The 17,099-nt window shown below is 35.9% G+C and overlaps 1 protein-coding gene across 1 annotated transcript; it reads left to right on the forward strand.

Annotated features, from left to right (window-relative positions):
• The first annotated feature begins 15,607 nt into the window (after positions 1 to 15,607).
• Positions 15,608 to 17,099, forward strand: LOC120166926 (uncharacterized protein K02A2.6-like). The gene is made up of 3 exons (XM_039176086.1): positions 15,608 to 16,006; positions 16,551 to 16,658; positions 16,977 to 17,099. The coding sequence occupies exons 1-3, from the start codon at positions 15,608 to 15,610 to the stop codon at positions 17,097 to 17,099; spliced, it is 630 nt and encodes a 209-aa protein (XP_039032017.1).

The raw sequence follows: 17,099 nt of genomic DNA on the forward strand, positions 1-17,099 counted from the left end.
CTATAAATATCAATATTTTCTCTTTTTTTATTTTTTTCATTTTTTCTTTTAAATTATTTTTAGCTCTCTAGGCCACTCACCTTCGTCGGTCCGCCATACCGTCCGCGACCGTCAAGGCGATGTCATCATCAGTTGTCGTGGGCCACCAAATTTCACCCAGAGATCTGTCTAGGCCTCCCCGTCTCGGATCTGGGCTCTTTTCGTCGAGGGATGAACCGATCATCGCGAAATAGCTAAAGACCGTTTGATTTTCCTGTCTCTGATCTACCACCGTCCACCGTTGGATCGCCTCGATTCCATAGTATGTTGGTCTTCTCATCCTCTTGCAGCTTATCACCGTTGGGATAGGTGAAAACATGCCCCGAACACTGGTGATGTTGTGGTCGAATGTAAGTGTTCCTCTATTTTTCTCTTTGTTTTTCTGCGTTTAGTTTGCTTGGTTTTGAATGGAAATTGAAATGAGAGATAGCAATAATAGTTTTGTTCTATGTTAGGTTTGAAAAAAATAAAAATAAAAAACTGCTGGAAATTATTTTTATTGCTTCTGAAAATGGAGGAGATTCCCTCTATTACAATCTTGTTTTTTCGAATCCCCCTACATTGTTTTTGGAGAACCCGAGAGCCACTTTTTTCAAACCGAGACCCACCCTCATAATTTTCGAGTTCGTCTCTTTGCTCTCGAAACCGAAGGCTCCTAATCATTTTTGGGTTCAAATGAATCCTTCGGTTTTATCCCCACTGTTCCTTCTATTTCTTTTTTCAATTTACATTAAATTATATCCCAAAAAAGTGATTGATGCCTTCTGATGACTTTGTTTATTTGGAAATGGAGTGTTTGCAGTGGTTTTTGGGGAGAGGTTTTTGCCAGAGTCTTCACGTGGGAGGCGTGGGCAAGGCTGGAGTGGTAGGGGTTGGCAGGAGCTTGCTGATGGAGGCTACAGTGATGGCATAGTGTCTTCACGTGGGTGATGTCCTAACTGGGTCGGGTTGTAACCGGGTCAAATTTGGGCTTCGGTCAGTTGGTTGGGCTTGCTTATTGGGTCGGGTTTGAGCTTCTTGTAAACTTTGTAATTTGGGCCGGATTTGAGCTGTTGGGCCTATAAGAAATAAAATAAATGTTAATAATAATAATAATAATTGAAACGAGTATCCGGACTAAAACGGGTGTCGACGGGAAGGAAGGTTGAATATTAAATTCTAGGCAACGAATTTATACACATTCTAGGAGCCAAATTTATATAAATCATGCTGAGTAAACCGGTAGTGTTTTATACAAATCATGCCGATAGCAGTTCGAAAACAAGTTTGATAATCAATGAATTTTACAGTTCGGAACACAAACAAAATCACATAGGATTTCAGATATATTATACTGACGTTGGTCAATTTTTAATTAATCTTAAATTCAATTGATCAATTAATTAAAAATCACTATAAAATATCAAAATAATTATAGAACGATAAGATACACATACATCATAGTTCTACTTATTTGCAATATTGCCTTGCTTCCGGTTGGTGCTCGGATCGGTATTATCTAAATCATAAATTCATATAAGATATAGAAGACACTGATCCGAAACAAAAACTAGGATTTTGGGCGGCTACGTTATGCGATATGGAAGCGTGTGCTCCGATTCCTTTTCCCCTTTAATGTACAAACTATTAAAGGTTAAGTTATATTGTTTAGTATTTAAATTATTATTTTTAAAATTATATCTAACGTTTAATTTAGATTTCATTTTGGTACTCGTCGTTAAAAAACTTAGCCAAATTATTATATGTGGCAGTTTTTATGGGCAAATTATATCTGTAGACACATGTTTTTGTCTTGGTCGAAAAATATTATTAAATATTATTATTATTATTATTATTATTATTATTATTATTATATTATTAATTAAACATTTTACATTTTGCAAGCCAACCACAGCCCATTACAGCAAGACCCAACTCTGACCCAGTTACAACCCAACCCAGCAAACCCGGATCCAAACCCGAGGCCCATGACCCGAACCGGTCCATGTGACATCCTAATAGTTTAGGGTTTCTAAAACCCTAAACCAAAGCCAGCCACTGTTCAGCTTCCATTGGCGCGTGGACTACACCACCTATTCCCATTAGCGAGTGAGTCGGCCGTCGAGCCACTAACAAGCCGTTGTCGAGTCACTGAGCCACCACTGACAGTCCTTGTCATCATCCTCTTATGAAAAGTGCACCCAAATCATTCAACATCCACCGAATCATCACCAAAGTCAAAAGAGAAAAGAAAAGTGATCTAAATCCCGAAAAATTCGGATTTAATTTCACCAAATCCACCACTACATCCAATCATAAAGAGGGGGATTCGAGAAAGAAAAAAAACAGACACATTTTCGGAGAGAGAAAAAGAGCATTCGGGTTAAAAAGGAAAACCAAATAATAAACAGAGAGAAAAACCTTACCTCTATTTGAAACCGAGAAGCCTAAGGTCTCCATTTTTTTCAAAATACCCGAAATATAAAACCTAGATCTACGAGGCTATGGTGGGTTTTAGGTAAAACTAGGTTGGTTTCAGTTATAAGGGAAAGAGAGGAACTGATTGGTAATTTGGTCTCAACAGCCACCGTGCGTCGCCGCAAGCGCCGTCATAGGCGCCATCGTCGATGGTCAATTCTATTTTCTATGGTAAGAGTTGAGAGAATATTCTCTCTTTTCCTTCTCTATTTCGCAGAAATGAAAAAAATGAGGGAATGGCCATTTTTTTGCCTTTGTTATCCTATAGATATATTAGGCATGAAACTGTGTCGTTTTAAGGGGACCTGGGGAGCATTTTTGCGCATGGTTTATTTACAAAGAAGGCCATCCTTAGTTGTAATTTTATCATTTTTAGTCACCGATGCAACTTTAAAATAATTTACTTTGATATCTTATTTTATATATGTTGCAATTTAGTCCTATTATTAAATAGTTTGATATTATTGTTAATGTTTGGTAAAAAAATATTTTATCTATAAGAAAACAAGTCCAGGGGCATAGCGTTTTTATTTCAACATGAAATCCCACAATTAAGTCCAACTAAGAACAGTTACAATACTATTTTCCTTGTGCACCATTATTTTGTGGCCGTCATACCCCACCAAACTTTGAAATTGAATTCATCATGCGTTATTGTTTGATTCTTTCTTATAGTAAAACAAAAAAAAAGAATGCACTTTTCATCATACCTAACCCTTGCTTCAATCATATGCAATAACGTATGTATAAATTTATTTTTGTAAATATTTCATTTTAGTCACTATTGGAATTTGGCTTAATTCTGGTTTGACCCTTTATTTTTTTGTTTATTTCATTTTAGTCCTAAATATTATTTGGATATTTTATTTTAGTACTGTACTATTAATGTTTGTGATTTTAGCTCCGGTTTATTTTGGAATTATTGGTTAGCCCTTTTAGTTTCTATTAATACCATTTTAGTCCATTAAGTTTCCATTTTTACTTTTTTAAGCCCTTTAACTTTATTTTATTGCTATTTTGGCCCTTTAACTTTCTATTTTTTTATTTAGTCATGAATAAATACTTTTATTAGTATTTTATTTTATCATGTTTATAAATGTATATTTTGATACAGCTTTGTAATTTTGATGTTTATCGATCATTATAATTTCGTATATGTTTGTATATAAATCATGTAATTGTTGAATGCGTTCTTTGTAGGAAATTTTATTTCCATTTTGTTTATAAATTATCATGGTTATAATATACAAAAATAAAAAGAAATTTTCAATGTGGGAAATCTATGAAGATATTTACCAACTAAAGGAAATGTATCTTTTTTAAGGATTTTTCGCATAGATGTTTTATATTCAATAATTTTATTTGTACCGCGTTTATTTATTTCAAGTATTTTCCACTGTTTTTATTTTCTTTCTTTCATTTTATTTTGTCTTTGCGAAATAATATTTTTGTGAGGGGAATTTATAGGAAAACCTCCTAACTACAAAGGAAGTGTGTTCCCGAAGATTGTTGACACTTTTTAAATAAATTCGAATGAATAAAAGGATTGTAATTTAAATATATTTTTGAGTTTATAATTCCTAATATTTAAACATTGTATAATCGTTTAGGTACCAAAATTTGGGCGTTGTGGGGGTGCTTATCTTTTCCCACGCGTAACCGACTTCTGAATCCATTTAATCGAATCTTTGGTGACGTAGACTAGTTTTTTGGCTTAAAATTGTTTTTTTAAAAGACGTTTTTAGGTATTTGACCTACCTAACCCAAAGGTCGATGGCGACTCTATCCAATTTAATTTAAAATATCATTTTTTTCCGAAATTAAAGTCATAACTGTTTTTTCAAATAATAAATAATTATTTCGCCTAAAAAAATGGTTATGACAGCTTGGCGACTCTGCTGGGGACTTTGAGAGTCAGGCCATGAACGATTATATTGTTTTGTATTTGAGAATTACAAACTTAAAGTGTATTTAATTTATGATTATTTTTTTTATTGTGGGTTTCGACATATCATGCCTTATCCTACATTTAACTAATCGATTTTTTGCAGTGGTCTTCAGATTTAAACAGATTTTTTGAGCTTGTGAAAGTTTCATCTTTCGTCATGTTTAAAGGTTTGTGAGTTTCTTCTCACACACAACACGTGCATTTACATATCATAAGCTCACTTATGAGCTTTTTCCCTTTTAAGTTGAGGTGAAAGCTTAGCCTACGCTTGTTTCTTCGCATCGGTTTTTAGCAAGTAATCTTTGGGGTTCATATACCTTATATCTACGTGAGATAAATTATTTCTATGCATGGATATAAGGGAATGTATCCTCTCGAATTGAACTTGATCTGCACAAACCTGTAATGGGCCAGGATTGAGGGTTTGGTAGCCCAAAGGGGCACCGACATTAAGGACAATTCGAGTACTTTTTTCCCGTTAGAGTCGAAACCATGCATATAGTGAGCCTTAGAAAAGTCACTCTAGATATAGTCATATCAAAACTCTGTCCATCAGTAGGTACCCAAATTAAGTGTACACAATGGAGAAGCATTTCTAAACCTTTCTTTTTGCTTTAAATTTTTATTTCGAATAAAAGCATGCGAACTAGATACCATGTGGTTAGGACCATTTCATTGAAAATAATTATTTTGGGTATAAAGCATGTTTGGGTAGGATCGCTATCTAATAAAAGCATGCTCGGGTAGATATCATAATTGGGTAGGTGTTATATTTATCTTTAAATAGCATCTTTTAATTTTATTGATTATTTTGCCCACACTAACTTATCTTGTTTCTTTTGTTTGTGTCATTTTTCGTACTTTGTTGCATCGCATTTCAGAAGATCATCAATTTTGCATCTGCATTTGCATCTTTGCATTTTGCATGTTGTATTGCATTTCATATCATCATCAATTTTGCATTTGTATTTGCATCTTCGCATTTTGCATGATGCATTGCATTTCAGAGGATCGTCACTTTTGCATATGCATTTGCATCTTCACATTCTACATTATCATCATAAATAAAAGAAAAGTGTTAATTAACCAAGTAATCATCATATTAGAAGAGTGACCATTAAATGGAAAAGGGTTTTCATAACAATGAAGAACCCGATCGGTGGTTCGAGTTTAGTCTGAAGAAACACAAAGGGCGAAAGGAGACAATTTGCCTAGGGATTATATATCATAGATATCCACAGATTTCAATGACAATTTCAAACAGAATGATCTACAAGAGCTGATAGAGATTTGGGAAGTATCTACCAAAGAAATTTCACAAGAAATATGGTAACATGGTCTATCTCCTCTGCGTAAAGATTGATGAACCATTGCTTAAAGCTCTGGTCCGATGTCAGAATTTTGTATACAACTGCTTCACTTTCAACAGACAAGATTTGACACCAATAATAGAAGAGTATACAATTATATTCAACTTAGAAAATCTCCAGGTGGATATAATTCATTCCAAGACTTCCGAAAAGTCTAATCCTTTAAAAGAGAGTTTGTGAAGATTACAAGTAGAATTGAAGATTGGATAGAATAGCACATCAACAAAAGCGAGTGTCTTTCTGTGACATTGTTTCAAGAAGATTTCTTTGACTAGTTGGAGAGAGTTATAAATCTTGCACGGCTGTCTTGACAGAGACCTTCCAATCCTTAAATAACTGTCGTAGATTGGAGGAAAGTCGAATCAGAGGTTGCACTCAACTACTCACTGTCTTGATTTAGAGTCATTTCTGAAATGAAGAGAAAGTTATTGGGGTCATGGCTGAGATCATGGAGCTAAAGAAAAGGGCCAAATCGCATTCATAGATTGATCTCTCTTGTAAAGATGAAAGCTCTTTTGGAGGAATGAAACTCTTTCTAAGAATGGTTACTTTTGGAAATCGATACCTTTTGCATTTACATTATGCGCTGCATTCATTCAAGCATTTTTGCATACATCATTTATAAAAACATGTAATTAATCCGTGGAGGATTCGATGAAGTGGTCCTAACCACGTGATACAACATGAAAGCAAGAAGTTGAAATCAGTACAGTTGGAGCTTGTTCAATTGGTTGTAGGACTGAGCCTTCCAGAATGATCTAAAAAAGTCCCCATATCCCGAGGGCTATGATGTTAATCTCATGTACAGTTATCACATATGAAGCTCATGAAATTCCTCTGATAATTATGAGTCACTGAACCGCAAGATCCAAAACCTGATGGATTGGGGCATGGACAATCAAAGAAGGATGGGGGCATTGTATCTACCATTTGCATTGAGAGCATTGTTTTGTTTAAAATTGTTTTTGTTCTGTATTTTATATTTTTTTAATCTTTTAAACGAATGAACTTATGCTACCTTCTAAGGTTGAATAATTGAGTGATTTTTAAATCTTTAGTTCTTTGAATATCAAATGAATTACGGATTCTTTTAATTCTTCAAGAATAATGGATTTTTGACATGGCAAGATTAGACCTTTCCTATCCTGTCTAAAACAAAAAAAAATCTCTTGATTCTTTACCCGAAATAATTCATGGTCACTATCGAATGACCTAATTTCGACATTACTTTTCTTTAAGATTTTGAAACATTTTTTATCCATTTTCATGACACAAGAAGTCATACATATACCATTCTTTGAGCCAATAAAACCGCACCAACATTTTTTCTATCAATAAAACCTAAAGGCATTGAGTACAAGATGTTTACTTGAACATAAACCTTCTTACCAAAATAAACAATGTGGGGCATCTCGCATCAATCCAATCCCAATGACTTATAAGGAATTGCTCCCAACGCTAGTTGAGAAGAACCTTGTGACTCTAGTTCAATCCAAACCAAGAGAAGCCCCAAATCCTGAAGGCCATGATATTAACGCCATATACAACTATCGTATTGGGAGCTCAGCTACTCAGGGCACATCACTGAGAACTGTGGGACATTAAAGTTCAATGTCTAAGATATGATCGATTCAGGGGTGTTAACGTTCAATGTGTAATGGGGTATTCGATCGAGAGTCAGCTAGGGCATCCATCAATAGTTTTTGTTGCATTCTCGTGCATGCCATCTTGTTTGAACTTATTTTTCTTTTGTGCTTCTTATGTGTGAATGTTTGTAAGCCATTTGACGTTCAAACATTTTCAATAAAATGCTTCCTTCTTAGAAAAAAACAATGAGCAAATTTCAATCTTGAAATTCTTTGAATATTATTTTAATTAAAAGCTTTTTAATAATTAAGGTTGTAAATCTTTGACAAATGACAAGATTGAACCCTGAAAAATAAGGACCCCTTGATCCTACTCCAGAGATACACCAAAATATATACCCTTCTCTTGCAAGGACTGAGTTAGTTTTCTCTTCACATAAAGAGTCAATCAAGGGTTTGGCATTCAGGTATGCGTCAGGAGCAGACAAAATGGGCAACTGACATATGAGATTATAAAACTAATTGGATTCTACTTCTGTTGATGACGTTCAATAATAATCATGATCTTCTTAGATGAAATGGTCGAGTGAGTGAATCTAGTTTAGGTCAGTTGCTTGGAAATTGAACTCTAACAATGAGATCTTCTGACCTTTAACAAACACCTAGACTATAACAGGTTCTCCTCAATGACCTTAAGAAATGGAATCTTGTAGGTTATGCGATAAGGCTTGTTAGTTAGTATTTTAATATAACACTAACTCTTACAAAAGTTAGATAGATAATGATAACTACTAAGTGGTTTATTCCTAATAGAAAACTTAAGTTAGATAGATAATGATAACTACTAAGTGGTTTATTCCTAATAGAAAACTTACTCCTAACTTTTCCTATAAAGGAAAGATGTATTCTCACCGTTCATGATATATAAAAAAAGAGTTATTTTTCTTCTCCACTATGTAGTTAGGTGACATATCCTTCTTCCTAACCCTAGCTGATTATTATTTTTTACCCTAAATCTAGCCGTTGATCATGAATTCTGCCTCTTCTCCATCGGAGGTCACTTCGGAAATCCTCGTTAATCTTTCCAATTCGAATATTTTTGATGTTTCTTCAGCCCCTATCACTTGTCACCAATTGAATGGTGACAATTATATCCCTTGGTCCCAATCTGTTCGCCTTTATATAACTGGTCGGCGCAAACAACAATATGTTTTGGAGACCACACCAGTTCCTGATGTGACGGATCCTGAATATTCAATCTGGCTAAGTGAGAATACCATGATTATGTCATGGCTCATCAATTTCATGATTCCTGCTGTGGGGGAAAACTTTCTTCTATACGAAACAGCGGCTGAAATTTGGAATGCTGCAAAGGCGATGTATTCGAATCTGGAAACTTCTGCTGCTTTATTTGGGATCGAGTGTTAACTTGCCAATCTCAAACAAGAGAACATGACCATGACTCAGTATTTTACTCTAATATTGTGCTTATGGCAACGACTTGATTTGTTCGAATCCCATGAATTGAGGTGTGTAGAATATGCCCGTCTATTCAGGAAGATTGTTGAACAACATCGGATATTCCAGCTTTTGTCTAGTTTGCATCGGGATCTTGATGAAGTCTGAGGACGAGTATTAGGACTCAAACCTCTTCCTTCAATCTGGGAAGTAATCTCTACAGTACGACACGAAGAAAGTCGGTGTCGTAAAGCTTCCTGATTCAAGCCCGTTGAAGGGTCTGCATTGCTCACTCACTCTCAAACTACTACTCGGCCAAAGAATGGGAGACCTTGGTGTGAACTACTGTAAGAAGGTTGGCCATCTGCGGGATTCCTGTTGGAAGTTACATAGCAAGCCTACTTATGGGAAGTCTTCAAAACAACATCAACAACGTAATACTCAAGGAAATTGTGTTATGAATACTGATTTACAAGGAAGTTTGTTTACTAAAAAAAAAAGGAAGTTGCAACAGTTTTTAGTCAGTTAAACACTCGTTCCCAATACGTACCTGCAGGTAGAATTCCTTCTGCTACTTTGGCTAATATAACCACCACTCCTAATTGGATTGTGGATTCTGGTGCAAGTGATCATATGACAGGCGATCTTCGGCTCTTTCACACTTTTCATGCCGACTCATCTATCTCTCATATTCGAATAGTTGATGGTTCTTTATCTGATGATGCCAGACATGGGGATATGACAGGTAATCTTCGACTGATCAGGACATTTTTTTATCCCATGTTATTTATGTTCCCAATCTCGCTTGCAATCTTATCTCCATTAGTAATTTGTCTGCCGATTTATGTTGTACCATGAAATTTAACTATGATTTTTGTGAATTTCAGGATTCCAGCTCGGGGAAAGTGATTGGCAGTGCTAGGCTTTGTGAGGGTCTTTACCTACTTCCAGCAACTTTATTTTCCTACCCACCTACTTCCTTCAATGTTATACAATAATTTCCTTTACTTGAACCTTCAATCGATGTTATGTTATTGCAATTTCATTTAGGACATCACAGTTTCTTTTATCTTGCAAAATTGTTTCCACATTTATTTATCAATAAAGGTCTGAAATCTTTTTCTTGTGATATTTGCCCACTTGCTAAACAAACTAAGAGTGCTTATCTATCTTCTCCATATAAATCGTCCAAACCATTTACCATTATCCATAGTGATATTTGGGGACCATCTCGGGTCGCATCTTTACATGGGTTTTGGTGGTTTATTTCATTTATTGATGACCACACTTGTACTTGATAAGATGCATATTTGACATATATTCTATGATATTTTCCTCATATTTGAATAACTAAAATTGATTAAATTATGGATTTTGATTATATTTTGTATTTTATGGATTAGGTTGAAGATTTGGATAAAACATGATCTTCACAAAATCCCCGAATTAAGGAGAAAAAATCAGAATTCAAGAAGCTAGCAAGACCAGAAGAGTTTTTCGCGTAAGGCGTGGGCATGGCTTATTTATCCTGAACTACCGCAGAAGAAGTCTTCAGTTAAGGCGTGGGCGCGCCTTACCAGTCTGTACAACCCTAAATTAGGGTTACAAATTTACAAAGGAAAAAGAGTTTAATGATGGCTGGAAGACTCTTTTGAATTATTCTTATCTTTAAAAAAAGATGAGGGCATTTAAAACTCCTATTTTTGTGGGATTTTCTTTAAGGGAAACTTCTTTATCTAGAATAGGAAAATCCTTATAAAGGGGAGCTAGGGCCTTTAGTTTTACATCAAGGTTTACATTAAGTTTTCTTTATTTTCTTTTAGTTTTCTTTCAATTATGAGTAGCTAAATACTTTTGTTCCAACTGTAGGATAATTGAAGCTTGGTTCTTCAAGGATTGAGATCTAAATAATTTTCATTGTTCTTTTACTTCTTTCTATTTATATATCTTCTGTTTTTATTAAGAATTATTGTCTTGATTGATTGTGCAAAGGATCCGTTGTTCAATTATCAAGTTGATAAATTGCCATTTAGAACTTTAAATCCGTAATTGTTTAAACGTTCTAATATTAGTGGTAAAGTAACATGGTTGATTATGATTATGTTATGATGGTATATAACCTAGTCTAAATGAATCGAGCTTGTGTATTCGTTGGCTATAATTGGTGGTCCCTCTAGTGATTAATGTTGTTGGTGGATTAAATCTTAAGAGCTTGTCTAGGGTTGTTCATTAACTAGGGAAATAATCAAAGAGCTTCTCTTGATTATCGAGAAACTAAGGAGAGACAGGTTGTTAGAGCTACTCAATAACCATAACCAATTTAGTGAAAAGTATAAGATTTTATCATTGCATCTATGATCAATTCTCTGAACCAATTCTGAAATTATACCTTTAGTTGGATATTTACTTAATATTAATTTCTCTCAATTTTTAGTCGATTAGATCTGCTTTTTTTTTTCTTTCTCAATTTTAAAACCCCTTTTCTTTGCTTTAATTTTCATTAAAATAAATCTACCCAATCCTGTGGATTCGACCTTGCTTATCGCAACTACAATTTTCTATTTCCAAAAGCAAGTATTATTATTTGTTGGATTCGACACCCACCAAATTTTTGGCGCCGTTGCCGGGGATTGGTGTTATTTAGATTTATTTTGATGCCACGTTCTTCTCGTGCAGGTGAACTCCAATACGATCCTGAAATCGAGAAGACTGCTCGCAGGTTAAGAAAATAAACTAACTTGTGCAACAAAAAATCTTCTTATTCTTCATCCCCTGAATCCGAATCTGCAGTTAACTTGGTTGATTCATCCAGCGATTCTGAAATAGAATGAACAATGGCCAACGAATAAATAACTCTAAGAGAGTTGGCTGCACCAAATGTGAATCAACAATCGCTCTGTATTTACTACCCTGCTTTGGAGGTAGCTTTTGAATTAAAATCTGGTTTGATTCATTTGTTGCCTACTTTTCATGGACTTGAGAATGAAGATCCTCACAAGTATTTGAAGGAATTCCACGTGGTATGTTCAAGTATGAGGCCACAAGGAGTGACTGAAGAACAAATAAAACTGTGCGCTTTTCCATTCTCGCTAACCGATAGAGCTAAAGATTGGCTCTTCTAACTATCCTCTGGTTCTGTGACTACTTGGGCCGAGATGGTGAGGTTGTTTCTTAATAAATTTTTCCCTGCTCCAAGAGTCGTTGGTATTCGAAGGGAGATATGTGGAATAAAGCAAAAAGATATTTGAGACCCTTCATAAGTATTGGGAAAGATTCAAATGACTGTGTGCAAGTTGTCCTCAACATGGGATTCCTGAGCAACTTCCCATCCAACATTTCTATGAAGGACTACTACCCGTGGAGAGGAAGATGATGGATATAGCCAGTGGAGGTGCCATAGTGAATAAGACTCCTCACGATGCTAGGGAATTGATCTCCATCCTGGAAGCCAATTCACAACAATTTGGCTTTAGGCAAGACACTTCTTCGAGAAGGGTGAATGAGGTAGGTTCGTCCTCCATTGAACATCAATTATCGCATCTCACCTCCCTTGTTCAACAACTAGTTGTAGGAAAAATGCAACACGTGAAAGCTTGTGGGATATGTGCTGCGATCGATCACCTAACCAACTTGTGCCCTACACTTCAAGATGTTCTCATGAGTACGCCAATGCAGTTGGAAGGTTTCCCAATCCACCACTAAGAAATTATGATCCTTACTTAAATACTTATAATCCAGGATGGAGGGATCATCCTAACCTTAGCTATGGACCAAGACCCTCGTAATTCCAACATTTTTAACCTGAGCTGTCTTCTTCAAGGCCAGGTATGTCTCTAGAAGAAATTTTCAAATCACTTGCAACTAATACACAATAATTTCAGCAAGAGACAAGAATGAACATGCAAAATTTGGAGAATCAAGTGAGTCAATTGGCATCCTCCGTGAGTCGGTTGGAATCCCAATGTAAGTTGCCTCCACAAACCATTGTTAATCCAAAGCAAAATGCTAGTGCAATCACATTGAGAAGTGGGAAGGAGTTGAAGGAACCTTGTCCATTAGCACATGGAAGAGCCTTATAGGAAGAAAACTGAAAAAGAAGTTGTCGCTCCCCAAACTCAGAGAGACCAACCCAAAGGACTCAAAAACGAACAACTGAAAGAATTGGTCATAAATCCTCCTTTCCCTGCTAGACTTGCTAAGTCCAAGAAAGAAAAAGAAGAGAAAGAAATTCTTGAGACATTTCATAAGATCGAGGTAAATATTGCTTTACTTGATGCAATTAAACAAGTACCTCGATATGCTAAATTTCTTAAAGAATTATGCACCAATAAGAGAAAGCTCAAGGGTAATGAAAAGGTAAGTATGGGGGAGAATGTTTCAGCTGTCCTCCAGAAAAAATTACCACCCAAGTGCAAGGACTCAGGTATGTTTACTATCCCTTGTAAATTCGGCAACGTAAGGATTGAGAGAGCAATGTTAGATCTGGGAGCTTCAATAAATGTCATGCCTCTTTCTATTTACTCATCCTTGAATGTTGGTCCTTTGAAATAGACAGGAGTGATTATTCAATTAGCTGACAGATCTAATGTATATTCTGAGGGAGTTTTAGAGGATGTTTTGGTACAAGTTAATGAATTGGTTTTTCCTGCAGATTTTTATGTGCTTGATATGCAAGAAGATGATCCTTCTAAATCAACATTAATTTTTTTATGAATGCCATTTTTGAAAACAACGAGGACAAAAATTGATGTAAATGATGGTACACTTACCATGCAATTTGATGGTGAAATTATTAAATTTAATATTTCTGATGGTGAAAGTTGCACTCAACATGAATTTCACTCCTGAAGGATTGCAGGGAATCATGGAAAAGTTTGTGTTGGATCTTGATTTGCAAGATACAATCCAAGAACTAGAATCACTCAGACCTATGAGGTATAATGTATCTTATGTTGAGTTGCCTCTTTATCACACCAAACTTCTTCCTTCTCTTGTGCAGACACCGAAATTAGAAATGAAGCCTTTGCCAAATCATCTAAAATATGCATATTTAGGAGAAGAGGAAACTCTTCCGGTTATCATTTCCAACAAACTCTCTCGCTTAGAAGAAGAAAAGTTTATTCGAATACTTAGAGAGTATAAAGAAGCTATTGGGTGGAGTATAACTAACATTAAGGGATTGATCCCTTCCACATGCATGCATAGGATATTGTTGGAGGAAGATTCTAAACCCTCTAGAGAAGCCCAACGTTGATTGAACCCACCTATGATGGAAGTTGTAAAGAAAGAGATCTTGAAACACCTCGATGCTAGTATGATTTATCCAATTTCGGATAGTAAATGGGTAAGTCCAGACCAAGTGGTTCCAAAGAAAACAGGTATAACTGTGGTTAAAAATCCTGATGGTGAGTTGGCGCCCACTCGAATTCAAAACGGGTGACGAGTTTGTATAGATTATAGAAACTAAATGCATCAACTAAGAAAGATCATTTTCCTCTTCCATTTATTGATCAAATGCTTGAACGTTTAGCGGCTCGTACTCACTATTATTGTCTTGATGGTTATTTAGGTTTTCATCAAATTCCAATCGCACCTAAATACCAAGAGAAAACCACATTCACATGCCCATTTGGTACCTTTGCATACCGACGAATATCGTTTGGGCTTTGCAACGCCCCTGCCACATTCCAAAGGTGTATGGTTAGTATATTTGCAGATTATGTGGAGAACATCATAGAGGTATTTATGGATGATTTTACAGTTTATGGTAATTCTTTTGATACATGTTTGGCTAACCTAGAAAAAGTACTAAAAAGATGCACAGAAACAAACCTTATTTTGAACTATGAAAAATGCCACTTTATGGTTGATCAAGGTATTATTCTAGGTCATGTTGTATCTTCTAAGGGTATTGAAGTTGATAAGGCTAAGATAGATGTAATTAAATCACTGCCTTACCCTGCCAGTGTGCGAGAAGTTTACTCTTTTCTTGGACATACAGGATTCTATCGACATTTTATCAAGGATTTCTCCAAGATCACTCAACCTCTATGTCGGTTACTGCAAAAAGATGCGACATTTGAATTCGATGAGCCATGCAAAAAGGCATTTGATGATCTAAAAGATATGTTGACTTCGGTACCAATTATTCAGCCCCCATACTAGAGCCTCCCATTTGAGATCATGTGCGATGCAAGCAATCACGCAGTTGGTGCCGTTCTTGGGAAAAGAATTGGAAGAGCCTCTCATGTCATATATTTATGCTTCAAGGACGCTTGATAGTGCCCAGAGCAACTATTCAACAATAGAAAAAGAACTTTTAGCTGTTGTTTTTGCTTTAGAGAAATTTCATCCATACTTACTTGGACTAAAGTGATTGTTTATTCTGATCATGCAGCTCTCAAACACTTGCTCTCAAAGAAGGATGTGAAACCTAGACTCATTCGATGGATACTCTTATTACAAGAGTTCAACTTGGAGATACGTGACAAAAAAGGTGCAGAAAACTTGGTTGTTGACCATCTGAGTAGGCTAATCACAAGTGAAGAGCCATCACCATTACGAGATGCCAAAGATTGATTATCTACTTACTAGAAAACTACCAGATGATCTGTCTAGAGCAGGAAATCCCCTCCATCTTAAAATTTTGTCACTCATATGCATGTGGAGGAAATTTTGGTCCTAAAAGGACAGCCCGCAAGGTATTAAAATGTGGATTTTTTTGGCCTACATTGTTTCATGACTCATATATGTCTTGTAAAGCCTGTGAACAATGCCAAAGAACTGGAGACCTAGTACATAGAGATCAAATGCCCCTAAATCCTATTCTTGTCTATGAGATATTTGATGTATGGGGTATTGATTTCATGGGTCTTTTCCCTCCTTCTTATGGTAATATCTACATTATTCTTACTATGGATTATGTTTCAAAATGGGTAGAAGCTAAGGCTACCCGAACTGATGATGCTAAAGTCATTGTAGATTTTGTCAAATCTCACATTTTTGTTAGGTTCGGCACACCAAAAGCCATGATCAGTGATCGTGGAACTCACTTTTGTAATAGAGTGATGGAAGCCTTATTCAGGAAATATCATGTTATCCACCGTGTTTCTACTGCTTATCATCCACAAACTAGCAGGCAAGCTGAGGTATCCAATAGAGAAATCAAATCCATACTCGAGAAGACTGTCAACCTAAATTAGAAGGATTGGAGTATGCGACTCGATGACGCACTATGGGCCTATCGTACGGCTTACAAAACCCCTATCGGTATGTCTCCTTATCATTTGGTATATGGAAAGCCATGTCATCTTCCAGTAGAGTTAGAACACAGGGCATATTGGGCCATAAAGCAATGCAACATGGAAATAGATGAGTCGGATGTTCAAAGGAAATTACAATTGCAAGAGCTAGAGGAAATTTGTAATGATGCTTATGAAAGCTCAAGAATCTACAAGGAAAAACCCAAAACCTTCCATGATCATACAATTTCCAGGAAAAATTTCTCTATCGGTCAGAAAGTTCTACTTTATCACTCTTGATTGAAATTATTTCCTGGTAAATTGCATTCTAGATGGGTTGGACCCTTTGTTGTTACTAATATTTTTACTCATGGTGCAGTTGAAATACAAAGTTTGGATACATTCAAAATATTTAAGGTTAATGGTCATTGTTTGAAACCTTTTTATGAAGGTTTTCAGGTGTATAATGTTGATCGAGCCATTTTGGAGTACCCAATTTATGAAGATTGAGAAGCTACAACGTCTAGCCAAAGACGTTAAAGAAAGGCGCTCTTGGGAGGCAACCCAATTTTTCCTTTTTCAATTTCTATTATCGTTGTTTTTATTTTCAATTTTATTTTTATTTTTTTCCATGACTATTGGAGTACAATTAATCTTGTTTCCTCTTTAGGTCAGAAGATGAATTTTTGCAACCTGTGGGCACGCCTTACAAAAGCAAAATTATTTCTAAAGTCTCTCACTATCCAGAAGATGTTTTTGTGTAAGTCGTGCCCACGTCTAAACTCAACACCACTTCTGGTTTAGGAAACAAGATTCAAAGAAACTTTTTAAAATATAGATGTGCCTTATCTTTTCTTGATTTTTTGTGCTCCTTCAGAAAAATGCGCATCACAAAATGTCCTTCGCGCTCTACCCGACCCACTTCTCCGCTCAGACCGATAACCAACCCGGCCGACGAACAACACCTTCACCCCCAGCTCGTGACAGATATCATGGTTGA

The sequence above is a fragment of the Hibiscus syriacus genome, unplaced genomic scaffold (genome assembly GCF_006381635.1).
Source record: "Hibiscus syriacus cultivar Baekdansim isolate YM2019G1 unplaced genomic scaffold, ASM638163v2 tig00111650_pilon, whole genome shotgun sequence".
NCBI lineage: Eukaryota > Viridiplantae > Streptophyta > Magnoliopsida > Malvales > Malvaceae > Hibiscus > Hibiscus syriacus.